This window comes from Dipodomys ordii, unplaced genomic scaffold, assembly GCF_000151885.1.
Source record: "Dipodomys ordii isolate 6190 unplaced genomic scaffold, Dord_2.0 Scaffold140, whole genome shotgun sequence".
Classification (NCBI taxonomy): Eukaryota; Metazoa; Chordata; class Mammalia; order Rodentia; family Heteromyidae; genus Dipodomys; species Dipodomys ordii.
The window spans coordinates 2,376,694-2,393,377 of record NW_012267356.1 but is presented as its reverse complement, the minus strand read 5'-3'; the positions used below and the strand labels follow the sequence as shown (position 1 = coordinate 2,393,377).

Sequence of the window (16,684 nt, the reverse complement as noted above, 5' to 3'; positions counted from 1 at the left end):
AGACACATGTGAACGATTATTTCAAGTTTTAACACCATAGTTTCTAATGGTCAACCCAGTACAATGACCTTTCCACCTCGAAACTGATTTTCTCTGAAACAGTGACAGCAGCATGATTCTACAAAAAAGAAAGTTTGTTAATTCCTAACTCATTGCTTTGTTTTTTCTTTTAATCAAACATGGGCTTTGAGTTTTGTATGTGTTATTTGTGGTTGTTAATGGGTTTGTTCAAGTTGTCTTTGAGAATTTTCCAGTAGAACTGCAAAAAATAAAATGAAAATAAAACGAAAGAAAAAAGGAAGAGGAAAAATTATGCATGGGAAGTTGTCTCCTTGAGGAGTTAAGAGCGTGGCATTCCAAAAGAGAAGTAAGACTTGAAAAAAAATAATCGATAACTTTATTTATGGTTGACACCTTTGCCAATTCTAAAAGAATACAACTATGAGTAGAAATTGTCCTTTGCTACCATTGAAATAGCCATGCTCAATGTTCAATGGGGACAGAAACAGAAGATCACTTGGAAATTCTATTGATGGTCACTAAAATTATACTACACTATTTTGTATCATATTTTCTGTATAGTTAATATACAGAAAATTCTGAACTTCCTAGAAATCTTTAATGAAATAAGATATGTGATTTGAAGAAAAATGTATTTATTGCTTTAATGTTTAACAAGTAATTGTGTGTGTGGGGGGGTATACGCCTGTTCTGGGGCTTGAACTCAGGGTCTGGGGCTGTCCCTGAGATTTTCTTTGCTCAAGACTAAAGTTCTACCACTTAAGCCATATCACAGTCCTCCTGAATAGCAAAGATTATAGCAATGACACACTGGTACTCCTTGTGACCAACAATATTTTTTTTTTTTTTGGGTCCGGTCGTGGGGCCTGAACTCTGGGCCTGGACGCTGTCCCTCAGCTCTTCAGCTCAAGACTAGCGCTCTACCACTTGAGCCACTTCCAGCTTTTTTCTTTTTGCTTATGTGGTGCTGAGGAATTGAACCCAGGGCCTCTGGCATGCAAGGCAAGCACTCTACCACTGAGCCACCTTCCCAGCCCCCCAACAATGATTTTTAAAGCCAGACAATTAATTGAAATGTTGCCTTGATATTGAACCATATATAATGCGCAATAAATTTATTTTTTTGTTATTGAGATTATTTGTATTATTCTTAAAAAATAGTAAAAATATACACTTCTTATTTAACATGCCAGGTGCTGTTGGCTCATGTTTATAATTTTAGCTACTCAGAGGCTGAGTTATGAGGACTGTAGTTCGAAGACAGTCCAGGTAGGAAAGTCTGTGAGCCTCTACCTCCAGATAACCAGCAAAAATCTAGTTGTAGAGAAGTGGCTCAAATGGTAGAACACTGGCCTTGAGCAAAATGCTCAGGAATAGCACCTAGTCCCTGAGTTCAAGCTCCAGGATAGGCGTACATACATGCAAAAATTATTGTAACATAAAATCCTGGGATTAAACCTGCACAAAAGTTGAACAATAAATTAAATTCTCTTTTACATGCACATCATCAAAACTGCAAGAAAAAAGAATTTCTGTTTCTATAAGACTCCTATTGGAATACTGGCACTAACACAGAAGATCTTTATATATTTTCATCAATTAATAGAACCATTTTGGACGTTAGTTAATTAATAGAACCTGTATTTCCCTCCCTGGTGAGAAACAATAGTTCCAGCTCCTGGTATTATTCAACGCTCAGACTTATGCTTGAGTGACATTGTAGAAGAATCAAGTTTGAATTATTTTCTCTTTTTAAACTCTGATAAATATTCCCAAACATTTCTAGGCATAGCTTCAGCTTATAATGGCTAATGGCCCAAAATGCAGAAAAACGAAAACAGGTAAGATACAACAACAACAACAATAATAATAGGTACTTGGAACTAAGCTCAGGGCTTCATATTTGCGAGCAGTCTAATATTTGAGTCATGTTCCAGCCCTTTGGGTTCCAGTTTTTCAGATAAGGCCTCATCTTTTTGCCCAAACCAGACTTTTACTAGGATCCTCCTACTTTTTATTCCCCAGAAGCTGGGATCACAGCTATTCACCACTAGACCATACCCTAATAAGATGTTTATCGTATTCATTAGAACAAATATCACAGTATGAGAGTTCAGAGCATCAGATACCAACTAGGTTTTTTTTTTTACCTATTTCCACTTCATATGCCATGTTTCCACTTAATTAAGCACCAATGTTTACTCCAGACATCTTTCCATTTAAACATCAAGATCATGGTTTTCTTTTGCTGCTTCTTTTTTGAAACACACACACTTAAGTATGTCTGTATATTGATGGCTAATTCTATTTCTTATTTTTACCTTTCTTAAAGCTTGGGACTGCAACTCAAAATTTCCAAAGTATCAAATACAAAACATTCTGTAGGATGCAGCAATGTTTTCTGAACTTCTTATAATACATCCCATAGTGTAGCATGAATAACATTTTTTCTCCCATCAGTTATTCTTAGGCTAGAGATACAGAGATACCTGGATACTTTGCCATGCTTTGACTTTCCCACCAGTTTACCACAGTCAGATATTGTTTCTTCCATTATCACAATATGACTGTGTCCAGCTTTAAATCGAACACAATATATACAGAACACTTCTCTGTGAATTCTCTCACGAGAACTCAGAATCAGAAGAGGAAATTTCATGAGACACTAAGTTCTGTCAAGGTATAATTCTCTATCTTGGATTCAATCTATTACTTCTGTTTTTGATTTTTTTCTGGGAAGCAATGTTACATAATATGTTCATGTTTTGCATAGTTAAGGTTTTCTGAAGGGAAACAAACAAACAAAAAACCACTGCTGGTTATCTTGGAGAAAGTAAGGTAGAGACTTCTTGAGAGACTTAGAAACATCTCCCCTGGAACCATCTGTTTACATTCTCAGGATAATAAACCTAAGAACTTTGTCTCCACAAAGAGAATATATTTACTTGAAAAAGTTAAGAAAGGTGAAGGAAGGGGTAGGGTGAGAAGGGAGGGTGAGAACATTGAAAGGGGTGACATTGAGCAAGAAGCACTGTATTCATAAGCTGCATTGTTGAATGACGACCCCTTTGTACAACCACTTAAAGATAATAAAATATTTTTAGAAGAGACTTTAGAAACATAAAAGGTTAAGGCCTTTCTCTTTCTCCAAGGGAAAGATGGGCAGCTGGCTCAGCTGTGTCACATAAATTCTGAGATTTGTCATTTTTTATTTTGTTCCCCACTGTACGAATCCTTGCATGTACAAAATGCATCTGGGTCTCATCAAGTTTCCCAGTGGGGAATTGGGGCATAGGGAACGGATGCTAAAATTGCAAAGTAAGTAAATAATTTTGTCCATTCTCTGATCCAGAAACCTCATTTCCTGTCAGACATAAATGGAGATGTAAACACCGAGTACTTATTTCTTGATTTCATTCCTTTTAGCTTTGCTTTAAAAATTTCTTCCTGTCGTTCATACTCAAGCTTTTAAATATAGTCATTGTTTTCTAAGGCAACTAAAAAAATTCTTCCTTTCCTCTCCTTCTTCATCTCCTTCTTTCTCCTCATCTCCCTCTTCCTTTCCTTCCTCCTTGTCTTCCTTCTCTTCCTCACCTTCTCCTTTTCCTCCTCTTCTTCCTCTTCCCCCACCTTTTTTTTCCTGGTCCTGGGGCTTGAACTCAGGACCTGGACACTGTCTTCCTTTTTACTGTGGTCCTGTGGGTTTCAACTCAGTGCTTTGAGCTTGCTGCACAGGCACCGTAGCTTGGATATTTTAGTTCTTTTTCAGATAGGGTGTCACACTTTTGGTCATCTTAAATCTGTCTCTTGCCACAATTCCCACCTTGTGTGACATAAAATCTTACAACTATTGCTCAGTCTGACCTCAGATCACAATTCTTTTAGTGCTACCTCTCAAATAGCTGGGATAATAGGTATATGATACCAAACCTGACTTAAAAATTCTTACAAATCCATAATATTCTTAGAATTTATAGAGAATCATTGTAATACTTCGTTAAGCATATTGTTTATAATTATTGTTGGGTACTGAGCTACTAAATTGGCACTTATTTCTTTTGCGCAACTTTCTAAAACATACCTATAAAAGGTACACTGAGCCGGGTGTCTGTGGCTCATGCCTGTAATCATAGTTACTGAAGAGGCTGAGATCTAAGGATCACGGTTCAAAGCCAGCCCAGGCAGGAAAGTCTGTGAGACTCTTATCTCCAATAAACCACTAGAAAACCGGAAGTGGCGCTGTGGCTCAATCAGTAGAGTGCTCACCTTGAGCTGAAGAGTTACAGGGATAGCGCCCAAGTCCAGAGTTAACGCCCACGACTGACCAAAAAACAAAGTTACACTGTTTTTTCACTTTTGAATCCTTACCTCCCTGTTGCAGAATCCTTGCAGGTTTCCTCTGTTGTACCTGACTTTCAACATCATTTGTTTTCAAGCCTCTTCTCTCCTCATCCTAACCCATGCTGGGTATTTCCCATGAATTTCAGTTTCAGTGATGGCTCCCAATGCCACCCGTCCAGTCTATACTTCCCACCTAACAGTCCCATTTTATTTTTCTCTTCATTTACTCTTTATGTAGGAAGTGATTTCGCGATGTCAGCATTAATATTCCAAGCTATACAGTTCATTGAGTAGCTATGGGTGTTGTCTTATGTGGTATGGTATGTAACAGCATCCATAGATACTGAGAATAATTTTCCAGTCATTGACAGATGTCCTCTTGGGACCACATCTGCTGAATTGAGACTCTGAAGAGTCTAATAAACAATATATTTAATATTACTATAATAGAATAATTGATTATTAATGAATCCCAACATTAATTAGGTAGGGATGAATATTGTGTCCATTCAATATCTCATTGTTTGCTTCACTTTTCTGTTTGGATAACTCACAGGTATCTCAAACTCACAGATTAAAGATAGAACTCATTAATTTTTGACCTTCAAAAATTTTGATCCATTTATGTCTCCAATCTTCATGAATAGCAGAAAACAAAGCACTGAACTCAAAATTTGTTGTTAAGGCTCTTATCTTCCCTTCCCAAATCTCAGCATCCAAAGTCAGATCTTCCACATATATTTACTCCACTCCATCTTGTCTCTGCTGTCTTAGAGTGGCTCTTTTTTTTCCCTTCCTAAGTGTTCTCCTTTCCTCTAAACTTATCTCCTCCACATCCTCCAGAATGCTCTTTTAAAGGAGAGAAGTTGCACATCACTTGTCTCTTCAATGACTGTATTGTCCACAGAACCACATCTTGACTTGCCAAAATGTTCTAGGAATCCATGTTCTGATCTCCTTTTAAACTTGACTTGCCGTTTTGTCTCCAGCGAGGTACCCTTGACCCTGTATCCCTCATTAGTACCAGTGATCTCTCACAAGTCTGACCATTTAGTACATTCCTATGAAGGTGCTCTTCGTTCAGAATAAATTTAAATCCTAATTACTTTGATCCTCAGCTGGTATTCATTCATTAAACATACACTGAGGGTCTACTCTGTGTCAGTCATTAATTCAAATTCTTTCTGCACAGGGGAGTGGACCTTAGGATCTTGATGACCAGAGTTGGCAGCCTCATGTTGCATAATAATCTTTGAAAAAGAAATCAAAAGCGATTCTAAGTATTTCTGGCATTGTTAGGACCAGCAAGACAATTTTCCCTCTTTCTCTCAATTATTTGCTTTTTCGTCTGCCCCATGGTCCATCCCTCACCCACCCCCACAAACCTTCCTTTCTGTTGAGACTCTGTTCTAAAGCAGTGGCTCCTTTTATTGTCATGTGCCCCAGAATGACTACTTTGTTTCTCTTGAGTGATGCTTTAGCACAGTAAACTTTTACATTCACATCCGGTAGATTGCTTTATACATATGTTAGATGTTTCAAGACCATTCTAGGGAGAAGAATCATAGGTATGTTCAAAGGCATGGTGTTTAGAGAAGGTGGGTCACTTGAGGAAATATGTGTAGCTGCCAAAGACAGAGCACAGAGTGCTTAGGAACAGTGAGATGAACCTGAGAAGAAGTTAGAACCAAGTCATGAAGACCTGGCAGTAGTTGTAAGGGAAGATGGAGCAAACCACAATACTAGATCATAAAGTCATCTTTAAATCCTTGGATGCATTACTTATGAAAATCAAGTAGTCAATCAAAGCAAGTCAAGCTTAAGTGACAATAATATGATTTGCTTTTTTTAAAATTCTTGCTATGATTGGATTGGAATAGTCTCCTAAACCTTGTGTGTTAAAGGCCTGGTCTTCAGTTTGGGGGTGAAAACTTTGGCAGGATCCATTCGGAGTTATGCGCTTGAAGGGAATTGTGAGACTCTGGTTTTCTCCTTTCTCTTTTCTGCTCTGACGATGAGGCGAACAGTTTTTTTTGTCTACCACATACATAAGTACAGCACCAATCAGTGATGGGCATAAACTTACAAAAATGTAAGCCCAAATAACATTTTTCTCTTTGTAGATCAGTTAAGCCAGCTATTTATTATGGTAACAGAACACTGATGAGTAACATTTGGCACATGAAATTAAATAGAAAATGTATACACAGGCACTACTGACTCACACCTGAAATTTCAGGAGGCAGAAATATGAGAATCATTGTTCAAAGCTAGTCTGGTCAGACACATCCGAGGAACTTTTTTTCTCCAAACAATCATCCAAAATCCAGAAGGGAAGATGTGGCTCAAGGGGTGGAGTGTCAGCTTGAAACAATAAACCTCAGGAAAATACCCAGGTCCTGGGTTCAAACTCAAGGATTGGTACACATATACAAAAGAAAAAGAAGACAGAGCAGGTTATTTGTGTGCGTGTGTGTGTGTGTGTGTGTGTGTGTGCGCGCGCGCACGAGCGTGCGTGTAAGTCCTGTTCCTTAGTATTTTTTGTTCCAGGTTCATGCTCTACCACTTGTGCCACAGCTCTACTTCTGGTATTTGGGTAATTAATTGGAGATAAGACTCTCATGGACTTTCCTGCTCAGGCTGGCTTTGAACCACAATCCTTAGTTCCCAGCTTCCCAAGTAGCAAGGATTCTAGTCATGAGCTACCAGCAACTGGCAAGAAAATGTATGAATGTGTACTTTAAAACATGAAGGATTTTCCTTTTTTAAAAAATGTGTTAATTAAATAGTAAAATACACTAGGAAGGATCAGGGGCCTCTTCTCTACTAGCTAATTCTTGATTTAAGCATTGACATTCAAATCTCTAGCCTTCATAGCCATATGATTAAACTACAATACTTTGAACAGTTGCTTATAGCTATGTGAGTCCTAAGAGGGAAGCAATAATATTTCCCCTCATTCTAGATGAGAAAAGAATTGATGAGCTACATAGTCAGTACAGTTTGGAAGAATGATGAAGCAAGGCACTGTGACTCATTCTTATAATAGCAGCTACTCAGGTTTGAATCCAGTCTATGCAGAAAAATGGGCAAAACTCCATCTCCAAGTAACCATTTACACCTGGACTATTGGTGTGTGCCTGAAATGATAGAGCATCAGCTATGAGCAGGCAACCTGAGTAAGCATGAGGTTCTAAGGTCAAGCCCACGTACAGAAATAAATAAACAGATAGATAAATAAATAAATGTAACAATGCTCTAAAGAACACATCATGACTTCTAAAAAATGTTTTATTCATAACAACTTTGAGCTTTGGAGATACTTAAATGGTGTGATCAAAAGGTATAGAAATGTAATCATTTCTTTGAAATGACTGACGATAAATGTAAGAGACAAGTTCTTCACATAGTGAACGGACCGAGTAATATTTAGGAACAAATCAGTCTTAATGAAGTTGAAGTAACATTGAAAAATTCTGTCTGCAGGCATCAACAATCCCCTGATTAGCTAACACTTCATCCACAACAAGAAGAAAAATGATTGGCAATCTTTCTTGTTGGAGATTAGGAGCAAATGAAAAGAAATGCACATTTCCTGAACTGTAAAATGCTCAGGCATCCAAGTGCTCAAGGTAATACCACAAAACCTACTTAGGAGAGGAATCCAAAGCTATAACTCCACTAAACAACTAGGGTAGTGTAGTGTAATGTCTACCAAAATGAATACCTGAAAGTGGAAGCAAGTTTGACAGGGAGAGTAAAAAAGCAGGCACATGATTGGAGGAAGGAAGGTTGAGCAAATATATAATTATATTCAATGTACATTGTGTAAAGAAATGAACTGTGTAACTTACATAGGGATGGGTGGGGGAAATGGAGAAGAACGAGAGAAGGGGTGACATTATATCATGATGCATTGCACTCATACCTTGACTTGAGGGATTAGAACCTTTTTGTATAACTGCTTAATAATAAAATTTTTTGAAAAAGAGATTCCTGCACTTTCATGTGTATGGAAACACCATTAAAACATTATTGAAACACTATTAAAAATAACCAAGAACAACTGTCAACAAATGGAGGTGTTCATTGATAGCAAAATCAATAAGCAAAATGGGGTACACACACATATATATGTATATGTATACATATACATATATATAAAGTAGAGAATATTAGTCATATAAATTAATTCAGATAGAACCAGAGGATATAATGGAATGTGATATATGACACAGAAAGAAAAAATTTGCATGTTCTTTCTCATATGTAGAAGCTGAAGAAAGTTAATTTGAAAGTAGATGATAGTAGAATTGAGTTATTAGATGCAAAGAAAAGTAGAGTACATGGGACGTTAGAGTGATATTGGAAAATAGATACCAAATAAAATGCATGTACATGCTTTTATATGTCTGTAGACACACACATGCACACACATTTGTCATAGTATGTCTTTAAAATTCAACCCTCAGTGTCCAAGGAAGGTAATAGAAGATAGTCTTTCTTCTTAGTTATTACCATGTATAATTTTTTTCTGAAACAAAGGAGGAGGCAACAATGCTTGATAAGAAATGTACTCATTATCTTGCTCGGTACAGTATTTTCACAATAAAAAATAAAATAAATATTCTAGTGCTCTATAGAACTTTAGAGTAACTACAGTTTGCATTAACCTAGTATATGTTTCAGACAGAACCAGAAGAAAGAACCTTGAAGGGTCCAAACTTAAATGACAATTATTACCCTGACTAAGTCAGTACAGAATTTATATTCAAATGTCACATTAAACTCCATAACTATGCACAAAAATATTAACTGAAAAATTAAAACCCCACACGATAGAACAAAGTGTAATTCTTAGATTAGCTATATAAGCAATACCTAGGAGTTCATTAGCAGTGAAAATTTAAGCCTCGTCCTAATTTTTAAAAAAAAAAGAATTAAGCTTCAGCCAGTCTTCCTGTAAATTCTTGTGCATTTGGAAGTTAAAGAACTGTGATTGTCACCTAATCTCTGTCTTTCTGGACAGCATGGGACTATAAGAAACCACATGCACTATTATTTAGTAGCGAGAGGTTCAAAATGATTACATTGATTTATCTAAGAATCACCAAAAACAAAGAAGATTGGACAGTTATGCACTTAAGCATAGACCAACAATCTCCTCCATGTATACATATTCTCATTTGGATAAATTGCTATCTTCTGCTGTCTTACACTGTTCAAGGTCATTGTAGTATCATTGAACAAAGGAAGAATTGCCAGATTTTGTTTGCATTCTTAATGGAGTCAACTTGCCTAAAATTGATGGTCATTAACATCCTGCATATTTTGATGAACATTGGTAAAATTTTAATTTGAACTGATGTGGTTAAGAATGACTTTTCCAACCATAAGGCAATTTCAATCCTATCATATTGTATTATTGCACAGAGATTCAGACCACTATTTTAGGAAGTGGAGTACATGAATTCATTTACACATTAGCATTTTCTAGTTCAAATCACTAAATTGCATACATTATTCATGTAGCAAACAGTTATGTATTGTCTTTTTTTAAAAGAACAATTCACGAATCATTTTTAAACAAATTACTTTAAGGGGAAGGGAAAGATAAAACATGAAAGTCAGGAGAGGGTAGATGACAATACTTTGGTTCCAATGAAGTCCCCACAGACAGAAAATAATACCAATTGTCATTATGGAACAAAAAATATTTTAGGTAAATTTTATGATTGGGAATAAAACTAATGTACAAAATCTGGGGGAGTAATCGGTGTGTGAAACTTCATGCACTTTCATATTGAATAGGGTGTGCAGAAAGAAATTATATTCTGCTTTAATTTTATCAAACATACTAAACTGGAATGATAATTTCAGTGCTTTGAAAGAGTAATATTTTGATCTATCTATGATGTTTTATCTATTAGTAAAACTGATAAAAATAATTTTGGTTGACAAAAGCTTAACAGTATTTGAGGTAGAATTTCATTAGAAGTGGAAAGAATTGTAAGTAGAGCATTCCATTGTGAGTAAATTTGAGGCATCATTTTATTTAGAGGCAAGAAAATTGGATGATAAACTCTGTTATTAAACCCTCTGTTGTATGCCTTATCTTTCTATTTTACCAATCAAAAATAAATGGAGAGATCCCATATCTAAAGTCCCAGTTGACTTTACTGGAAGATTAACATTATTAATATCTTCAAATAATGTTATTAATTAAAAGATATTAATTTAAAGACTAGACTTGTGTTTTGCAATGATATAAATAAAAGTTACCTTTACAAATGCAACGATCTTCAAAGAAATTGTTGCTAAATATAAGGAGTTCATCACAAAATCCATTAGATTCCACCAATCATGGATATAGTCTTGAAGGCCACCATCCCACATCTGTTTAATTTCTCCCCATATAAAACCTGCAATTACAGAAAAGTTCATTGTAAGTGTGGCTTTCAAACAAATCACCAGAAAAAAGTATGCAACTTAATAAACTGAAAGAGACCATGGCTATTTATTAGATATATTTGTTTGCTTTTATGGAGAAGAACACAGGGTCTCAGACACCTTCTAAGACTTTGAGAGCATGAAACTAATTCTTTTTTATTATGAAAATACCATATGGAGGGGTTACAATTCTAGAAGAGGCTGTTATGTCTGTCTCTCTTTATTTTATCTATTTTTGTCAATTATATGAAATGCAAGAGTTTTAATTAAACTTTAGTTCCTCTATACTATATATTTTTCTCATGCAAAACATTATAACATTTTATGTAAGCAAATTTCTTGAAATGTATTTCTCTCAAGTCAAATGTTCCAAACGCTAATGAAAAACAGAATAGCCAATATAACTGAGAGCTTGTCTCAGTGTTAGAGAGAGGATGACCATAGCATTTACTGAAATAATTTCTCCGTAGCAATAACTGTGAAGATATATCCAGAGAAAGTATAAAATCTCCTGTGTTTGGGTCTATTTTAAAAGAAAATATTTCATTTAAAAACTCAATCAATGTGATCATCATTTTAGTTCTATAATCTTATTAAAATATATAATACTATTATTTTTGTCCATTATGGGCTTAACTCTGGGCCTAGGCGCTGTCCCTCAGCTCTTCAGCTCAAGGCTAGCGCTCTACCACTTGAGCCACAGCACCACTTCCATCCTTTTCTGCTTACGTGGTGCTGAGGAACTGAACCCAGGGCCTCATGCATGCAAGGCAAGCACTCCACCACTGAGCCACCTTCCTAGCCCCACATAATACCATTTTTAAAGCCTAATGAGTATGACATCAAAGTACCTAGAATCAAGAAATATTAAAAAAGGATAAATATGTTACAGTAACTACAGTAATTAAAAAAATATAACAAGACTCCTTTAAGATACGGACAACCTGGAATATAAATGTCAAATAAAATATAAAATGTCAAATAGCATGCTTAATAACAACTGAAAAATGCACAAAATTAGAACATGGTGTTATGATAAAACCAAGAAAACAACAGAGTAAGGATAAAAATCATAGCATTTCATTTACTCAACTAAGAAATGAGAAACCTGAGGGCATATACTTAAAAAAAGTTCCAACAAACAAATGTGAACTAACTCACACAGTACAGGGTAAAGAAACTCTGGCACCTAAAAGATTCAACAGTACATTTCTTCCAGATACTCAAATTTGTTAGCGTATATACTGTTGAATTATTTGGGTGCCAGAGGGTCTCATCTAAAATATATTTAGAACTCAAAAAATTAAATCCTCCCCAAATCCTCAAAGAAACAACAACCCCTTTAATAAGTGAGCTAAAGACTTAAAGAGAGACTTCTCTGAAGAGGAAATAAGAATGGCCAATAGACACATGAAGAAATGCTCAACATCTCTGGCCATAAAAGAAATGCAAATCAAGACAACATTGAGACTCCAGTTAAAATGGCTATAATCAAGAAATCTAATAACGACATATGCTAGAGGGGATGTGGCCAAAAGGGAACATTACTACACTGTTAGTGAGAGTATAAACTTGGTCAACCACTCTGAAAAGCAGTGTGGAGGTTCCTCAAAATACTAAACCTAGAGCTCCTCTATGACCCGGCAATCCTACTTCTGGGCATTTACCCAAATGATCACAAACAAGGCCATACTAAAGCTACCAGCACAACTATGTTTACTGCAGCATTATTTACCACAGCTAAGATATGGAACCAACCCAGATGTCCCTCAGCAGATGAATGGATCAAGAAAATGTGATTATATATATATATATATATATATATATATTACAATATATATATATGCTTCCATTAAAAGAATAACACCTCCCCATTTGTAAAGAAAAAATCATATTAAATCAAGAAAGCCAGACCCAAAGAAACTGTTTCCATGATTTCCCTCATTTGTAATAATTAGTATATGTCTAGTATAATCCTAGCAGATGAGCAGAGTAGCTCAATAGTTATGTACATATGACCATATAAGATGATGCTAAGTGAAATGAACCCCAAGACATGGACACAAGAGGCTTTTCTTTGTTGTTAGAAATGTACAATTGGGGGGGTAGGGGGAGAGTGGGAGAAAAATGAGAGAGGAGGTCCCAAATTCTATGAGAAATGTACTCTCTACCTTACTTATATAACTGTAACCCATCTGTACATTAACTTGACAATAAAATTGAAAAAATATTCAACAGTACATTTCAAATAAACTTCTAAAAACTGAGTGTGAGCTAGCACATTAGATTACAGGACCCATGGAAGGCACAGATACCAAGAAAGTTTCTGTGTACTGGCATGCCTGTCTCCATGGCCCTTTACCCACTGCCCAAGGAAGGATGCTGGTGCAACACTGGAAGAGAGAAGAGGTTGTTCCTATGGGAATGGCCTAAGGTCTTACCCAGGATGCTCTTTCTTAAGGAGCCAACCATTTTGGCCCTATGGAAGAGGCAAGAAACAATCCTCAAGCTCAGGTTTACCCCAGTACCATCACTGGAGAAGGAACAGGAATCTCTGCCCTGCCTATGATCTTCAGAGTCTGAAATCTTCCATAAGAAAGAGAGCACGGATCTCCGGGATATTTCCATCACTCACACACAGAGAACTTCCTAAGTTTAGCTCTGGATCAGTCTTCTCACTATTACCAAACTAACAAATACCATGTAATAAGAAGAAGTGTACAATCACTGGGGGAGCAAATGCAGGCTTCGACATCCTCTTTTGAAGCACAGCTGTATGAGGCTAACAGCTGTGGATGAACCTTAGAAACTGATTGTATCCACAGCAGAACCCAAACTAAACTCAACTTCTGCTTGTTCTTACATTTTCCTACATAAGGTTTTGTGTAATTCTGCTTCTGGCCCTCTGCATATGTAATATAAGCAACTGTAAAACACACACACACTTTCCCCAACATACACATGTGCACACACACATTATAGTGATGTGCCACAATTAAATGCCTAAAGTAAAAGGTGAAAAAAATCTGGACTGGGAATGTGGCTCAGTTGGTAGAGTGCTTGCTAGCATGCATGAAGCCCTGGATTCGATGTCTTAGTACCACATAAACAGAAAAAAGCTCGAAGTGGTGCTATATATCAAGTAGTAGAGTGCTAGCTATGAGCAAAAGAAGCCCAGAGACAGGGTCCAGGCCCTGAGTAGTGAAAGCCCCATGACAGGCAAAAAAAAAAAAATCAAAGGTATCCAGAAAATAAAGCAAAATTATTACCATGCAAAGAAAGAAACGTAAGACTGAAGACAAACGTGTCTAAAATTTATCTGATACCCTGTAGACACTATGCTGAGAATGAACTATACAATTTGTGAGCAGGGACAAGAGGAGGAAACTGGGAGAAAGCAAAGGAAGGGATGACATTGCCCCAAAAGAAGTATTCATGACCTGACTGATGAAACAGTAACCCATCTGTAGATCACCTTAATAATAATAATAAATGAAATAATAATAATAAATGAAAAACTATCTGAGCCAGAAGATATTGCGGTGATACCTAAAAATAAAAAGCAAAAATTAAACAAGAATTCTAAATGCAGAACAATCAGCTCTACTAAATGGCAGTGAGCTGTAAACTTTTTCCAGATGAACAAAATCAGAGGCAGGCTAGGCTTTGGTGGTTTACACCGCTGATCCTAGCTACTCAGGAGGCATACATGGTTTAAAGCCACTCTCACTGTCAGGAAAGTCAGTGAGACTCTTATCTCTGACTAGTAAAAAACAGCTGGAAGGGGAGATGTGGCTCAAGAGGTGGAGAATCAGTCTTGAGTGAAACACAAAGGGACAGTGTCATGTCCTGAATTCAAACCTTAGTATTGATACATACATGCAAAAAATATCTGGAGGAGAGTTTTTATTATTAGATTCACACTAAAAAGTACTGTAGGAATAAGTAGACAGACTATGTATGATACTAGATAGAAACTTAGATTTATAAAAAGAGATAAAGATATAATTTTAGAAATAATCAATTGAAGGTAGAGATAAATATGATCTTTCTTATTCTGACAATAGCTCAATAGTTATGTACATATAACCATATAAAAGGGTACTAATCGAAATGAACTTCAAGATATGAAAACAGGAGTTTTTTTTTAAAATGTACTGTGTGAAGTTATTTCTTTTTTCTTTTTCTTTTTCCCCTTGGATTTATCCCCTGTTGTCACTGTTTTTAATTTTGGTACCCTATATATATATATATATATATATATATGTTTATCTGATTTTGAGAAGGGAAGGGGAATAACAAAATGGTGAGACAGGACAAAGGGTGAACCGATGCAACAGCGACACTCACAAGACACTATGCTGGAAATGAACTTTACAACTTGGGGTAGGGAGAGGAATCAGGGGAGGGTAAGGGAAAGTAGGAGAAAATGAGGAGGTGGGGGTAACACTGTTCAACAAGAAATGTACTTATCACTTTACTTATGTAACTGTAACCCCTCTGAATACCACCGTTACAATAAAATAAAATTTTAAAAAGCAGATGAATTTATAGTTAATCTTCTGACCATAAAATTCAGCTCCACTGTCTTTCTAATTTGTCCTCCTAAATGTTGTGAAATAAATAATGCTAAGTTTAAACCAGGCCCTTACAAAGCTATAGCAAGAAAGAATATTTAAAAGACAATTATTATTCTGATTTAAAATTTTGGCATATTATGGAAACGCACAAAATGCTCAATAAATATTAGTGAGTCAGACAGAATGACATACAAAATAATAGGTTATCTGTAAATAATGAAGTCATGCCAAAAACTGTTTTTCACATCAGTGAATAGAATTTATATTATGAACATATTATTGAAAATCATGACCATTTTAATAGATATAGAATATGATAAAATCTAGCATCCATTCATGATAGAAGCATTTCACCAAGTGTAAATAGAAGAGACAATTCTCAATCATATACAAGACAATCATACTCACTTCTATAGAGGCCTGAGAATAAATAATTCAATCTTTTAAATCAAATAAATAGAATCATTACATTCCAGTAAGACTGTTTAGAAAAATAACATGAGGTCAGACATAGCTGGTTGGGTTGTAGTTTTTGAAGCTGTGGTGATTACATGACTATACATGTTAATATTTTATAGTCTGCAAACATAACCCAAGACATAGTGTTATAATTTAATTTGAATGAATGTAGTAAAATGAGGAGCCTGATGTTCATGAATGAATACAGGGAGAGATAAAAATAAAGAAAAACAGTATACATTGCAACACACTGATTATAGACGATATACGTAATCCTTTGCATTACTTTACTTTTTCCTCTATGCTTGACTTTTTTTTATAATAAAACTTGGAAAAGAAATAATAGAAATAAAAACTACCAATAGCTACTTAAGGTTTACCCACAAAGTTTTATTTTTTAATTTTAAGTCACATTTAAATTTATAACCCAGATAGAAGACTGAGTTCAAGCAATTTAAATGTAACATCTTCGAAATACGTTAAGTTGTTTGTTATAGATCACTGCTTTATGCTAAATTTCTTGTTTACATTCTCACTTTTCTTTTGAGGTTTGCATTCATCTATAATTCTCTTTAGCAGTTAGTTAAGATAGAGGATTGATTATGGAGATGATAATAATGAACACTTTTATTTTGAAGAAAGCAGTATATCAGAATTAGATAAGATATTCTTCATGCCCTAGATTTTAGAGGTAGTAGAAGATTAGAATTCATTTTGTGCAACAAGAAACAAACACTTGGAATGGAAACACTTCCCCCTTATCAAAAACATAGTGCTTTTGCCTACTAACCTGGGTGTGTTCTTAGAACCCAATAGACAATCATAGTTTACAC

The 16,684-nt window shown here is 35.6% G+C and overlaps 1 protein-coding gene across 7 annotated transcripts in view; it reads right to left on the bottom strand.

The window, feature by feature from the left end:
- Nucleotides 1-16,684, bottom strand: part of Trpc4 (transient receptor potential cation channel, subfamily C, member 4) — a 146,395-nt gene that overhangs the window by 26,567 nt on the left and 103,144 nt on the right. For all 7 annotated transcript variants that reach the window (XM_013031462.1, XM_013031461.1, XM_013031463.1 and 4 more), the window contains one exon: nucleotides 10,645-10,784. In XM_013031462.1, the coding sequence (XP_012886916.1) occupies nucleotides 10,645-10,784 (140 nt within the window). The remainder of the gene's footprint in view (nucleotides 1-10,644; nucleotides 10,785-16,684) is intronic.